Here is a 4,632-nt window from a genome sequence, read left to right on the forward strand (position 1 = left end):
TGGACGTGCAAATCGAAAACTCCTTACCACTTTGAAGAGTCAGATGACGTAGCCTAGAACAGCCAATCAGACTGCTTAATTTTCTTCATTGGCAATTCTCATAATATGATAATATTATAGGAAAAAAAATATCGCGAATGTTGCCCTTCCTTAATGTAATGCTCGATGTGTATGATAATGTAATTGATGCTCAACTGTTCTACCTGTATGCCACAACTATGAGAGAAAAGTTTCCATGGTCTCATCAATGCAAGCATCAATTTTCTCTTCCTAATCCACCGTAAAGGCGGTCGCAGGCTGGGCCAAACCGAAGTTAGGCCCGGACTGACTCCGTCCCTCACAGCGAGCAGTATTCAACTGAATAGCATACTAGTCTTACAGACGGGTACAAACTGGAATCCTATTCTCTCATAGATAGCAACTTATCAATATGTAGATTATTTTTTGCTTGGGAATAAAGCAAACCTAAATTATGTTGACTGCAAAATAGGTGGTGGTGATGATGATGATGGTATTGGTATGGTAATATTTATACAATTGTACTGTGCAAAATCATTGAAAAAAAAACCACTTTGCAAAGAATTGAATTTATCAACTTTAATTACAAAATGTAATACTGTATATTGGCATTTCAAGACAACAATGAACAAATTAGAAACCAATAAATACCTTATTTATGGTTCTAATGATTCTATATATCATAGATTTCTAGATGTCTGGATATAAATGAAATATTTCTATCATCTAAATACATTCATCAAGCACGGTATGTGAGATCAAATGTTTACAAGAAACTTAATACATAAGTAGCACCGATATTATTTTAATTTGTAGATTGATTAGATTATAAATAATGTAAAATTAAACTTTTAATTTGCTTTAATATAAAAAAAACCCTGCAGCTACCAAATTTAAGTTAATGTAGCAACTAATAATATACTAATAAATAATAATAATAATAATAATAATAATAATAATAATAATAATAATAATTTATTCGGAACTACACTTTTGAAACAGTGGCACACTTCACATGATATTGGTGCGTCCAAAATTAATACAACACCACGTGTACGATCGTTAGTGTTGATCGTGTGACACGCCGATAGCGCATTAATTAATTAATTGCAATAAGCCTAGATTTCATTTGTTTAATAAACTGATTGTTTAATAAAGTTCATGAGTGTGTTTTCTTTATTAAGGAACGTACCCTTTTCTTACATTTTGCATTCATTCTCACGCTAAGGCAAACCAAGCGGTCCCACGCTATCGATTTCATAAAAACAAATGCGCATGACACTTTGACTGTCACCTCTGACTGTTTTCTATTGGCTGACGCAGTTTAGGGGGCGCTGCATAAGTTAGCACTTATTTTTTGCATTTAGCGACCCAACAAGCTAAGGTTATGCCAGCGGCATCGAAAACCAATCAAGCGTGCAACCACGTTGAAGCGAAGTAGATTAAGGCGATCGAACGAAAAATAACACTGACACTTATTATAAATTACGATACACATTAAGTTGATTTGTGTAAATTTTTATTGATAATAGACTTCGACACAAAACAATAGGTACGTACAACATAAATAATGTAAAAATAAAGTAAAACATGAATTTTAAAAGACGTTCTCAGGTCAGTAGGCCTACACAGTACATGATGCAGTGTGGTGTACATTTCTGCTGTACCTTGCTAAGCCTAGGCTTATTATTGACTCAAGATCGGGAAACCAAGGTAGGTAAACATGACGTTCTCTAAACCGGTCCGTCCAGAAAACCGGTCAAAGTGGACGGTCCGAAGGGTGGTCGGTATTGGGAGAGTTGACTGCTTCAAATAGAATACAGTACACTAAAGAAAACAAAGTACAAATTGAGTAAACGTCACTCAAGCATTTGACAAGCTCCCGCTCCCCACCATCCAACACCCACCCTCATCAAAGTATTATGTGAAATTATACTAAAAGTAGATCATTAGCACTGTAGTTCAACTTCAATGTCACTCAACCTCACAAATTACCTGAAAAAAAAATATTCAAATAAATATATTGTTCGTTTTTATTTTGTTTTATTTATTTTTTACTAAGAGCGAGTCAATGATTTTATATATAGGTTTTTTTTTTTTTAAATTTAACACTATATTTATCCAAACACCACGCTGCAGTACTTCATTCTTATCGATGGTTTCATAAATTTACAGTAGTAGTTAATCCATTGTATGTGGTAGTAATTCACCATTCCAGGTGGAGAGAAGCCATATAGATAGTCTCTTTGGCTAAGACCATGAGCTGGCCAACATAGTTTAAACTGTCAAAATTTGTTAGGATTGTTTTGATTGATGACCAGTAAAATGCTATTATGGATACTGCATATTTGCAGAAATAATATTTAACATAAAGTATAGTATCAATGGTGGAATCAGTTTTAAATCTTCGCTGTGCATTTTGCTTGTGTCATTGAGCAAGGCACTTTATATACATTGCTTTAGTCTACCCAGCTATATTCATAGGTACCAGCAAGTTTCTGGAGTAACCTGTGGTGGACCAGCGTTTCGCCCAGGGAAAGTTTTTCTAATTCACTTCACACTACAAAAACTGGGGATAGGCTCTAGCTCTATGAACCATAGTGGGTGTGCAAGGATTTAATTATAGTATCAATGCATTCTAAAATCATCACAAGATTTGCACACACAAAAAAAAAATACTGGAAAAAAATAAATCTTTATAAAATTATACACACCTCCATTAGCCGAAGCTGTACCAATCTTCTTTTATATTTTGGCAAACTCCTTATCATTAAGGATATCATCTTTGTAAAACATGATATTTCATCATCTTTATTAGATGGTTCTTTCTAATAAAAAGAAAGCAAACATGAAATGCAACAAAAACAAAGTTACAATAACTAAAAAAACATTAGGATTAGTAGTGATGTAAAAAAAAAAAATATCTGGCGGTTTAATTGATGGGAAGTCAACAAAATAAAAAACTTGTATATATAAGTAATACATTTTTAAATAAAATGATACAAATTTACATTAGAAACTTTCTTACCTCTACCGTTCTAATATTGTTACGTTCACAAAAACCACTTTTAGCCGGAAATATGGCTGCGGGCGTTGTATCCATAATACTATCACCGTCAATATCATAACCTTCTTCCTTTAATGTAAATAGAAAACTGTCAATTGACCCACTGATTGCCTCATTTCTCATTTATAAAAATGTATTATATATAATTAATCATTTGTGTTTATTTTATGTTTTACACTGGGTAAACTGACCTTATAATATAAATCCTGTTTAGTAGATCAATAATTAACTTTCAATATGTTTACTTGGTCAATATTAAATCAGTATATCAGTAATAAATAACACCAGTAACACATTTATATAAATTTTCCAATATAATTGGTGGTCAGAAAGCTGCACGGAGACAACCACGCACAGAAAATAGAAAATACCAATTGCCATTTAAACAGGTCACCAATAGTAAATAAAATGTATTTGACTAATAATTGGTTGACCTCCAATTGTGTGAATATCATACAAAACATAATTCTAGAATGTTGTAATATGAAAGGGGAAAAGCACCATTTCTAGGTGTCCTTTCTGTAATTTTATACCTTTACATTACACCAACATGGATAAATTAAAAATATTGATATACAAATATAATAATGCTCAATCAGTACCTGAGCAAAGATATCCATCCTTATACATCCAGCAATATTTTGTTTGCTGTTGGCTGTCTTGTGTATCTGCAAAATAGGTATATAATAAAACAAGTAAGATCACACATTAAAAACATACTATTTTTAGTAACTTATTTTTTAATAAACAACAATGAAATGTTTTTATACAATTTCTAAAATAGTCTTTTATATTATTAGTGAATTTTAATATCTAAAATGTTAAAATATAAGTATAAAAACAATTTTAACTATTGCTTTTGCTCTTCAGGTACACACACATAAGCCCTGGAAGATTTGACCTCCTGCTCAGTCTGGTAAAAGACCAACTGCAAAGGAAAACAACCAGTTTTCGAAAACATATCAGTCCAGAAGAAAGGCTAGTATAACACTAAAATACCTTCCGACAGGAGATCTACAATGTTGATAATATAGGTGGCACACCACTGAAGAATATAATCAAAACTAGAACGTTGCCCCTTCCTTAATGTCATGCTCGGTGTGTATGATAATAATAATAATAATAATAATAATAATAATAATAATAATAATAATAATAAAAAGATTTATTAAGCGCACATCTCCACTAAAGTGATGCTCCACTATTCTGTCTATCGTTCGCACACGCCACAACTATGAGAGAAACGTGTCCAGGTTACTAATTAATGCAAGATTTTGCATAGATTTTCTCTTTCAAATCCATATTAAAAGCAGTTGCTGGTTGGCCCAAACCAAAGTTAGGCCCGGACTGACTCTGTCACCGACAGCGAACAGTATTCAACTGAATAACATTACTCGACTTACAGACGGGTACAAACCAGAATACAATTTTCTCATAGATAGCAAAGCCGAGGACAGAAGAATTTGGGGAATCCGACGAGAAAAGTCCATAGGGATTCTTCTTGCAACATTTTCGTTTAGAGCGAGAATAGCGTAGCAACTTAGTGT

The 4,632-nt window shown here is 32.8% G+C and overlaps 1 protein-coding gene across 2 annotated transcripts in view; it reads right to left on the reverse strand.

Moving 5' to 3' along the window:
• Positions 1-1,003: 1,003 nt before the first annotated feature.
• LOC117119516 overlaps positions 1,004-4,632 on the reverse strand; it is an 11,197-nt gene continuing 7,568 nt past the window's right edge. The window contains exons 2-5 of one of the 2 annotated variants that reach the window (XM_033264342.1): positions 3,688-3,753; positions 3,047-3,154; positions 2,733-2,846; positions 1,004-1,845 (exon numbers count right to left, since the gene is read on the reverse strand). In XM_033264342.1, coding sequence (XP_033120233.1) covers positions 1,705-1,845; positions 2,733-2,846; positions 3,047-3,154; positions 3,688-3,705 — 381 coding nt within the window. In that variant the 5' untranslated portion in view covers positions 3,706-3,753 and the 3' untranslated portion in view covers positions 1,004-1,704. Of the gene's footprint in view, positions 2,014-2,732; positions 2,847-3,046; positions 3,155-3,687; positions 3,754-4,632 lie in introns of both variants that reach the window. The other variant, XM_033264343.1, reaches the window with a different exon arrangement.

This window comes from Anneissia japonica, unplaced genomic scaffold (genome assembly GCF_011630105.1).
Source record: "Anneissia japonica isolate Jap-2015-1 unplaced genomic scaffold, ASM1163010v1 scaffold287685_len94617_cov150, whole genome shotgun sequence".
NCBI classification, from domain to species: domain Eukaryota; kingdom Metazoa; phylum Echinodermata; class Crinoidea; order Comatulida; family Comatulidae; genus Anneissia; species Anneissia japonica.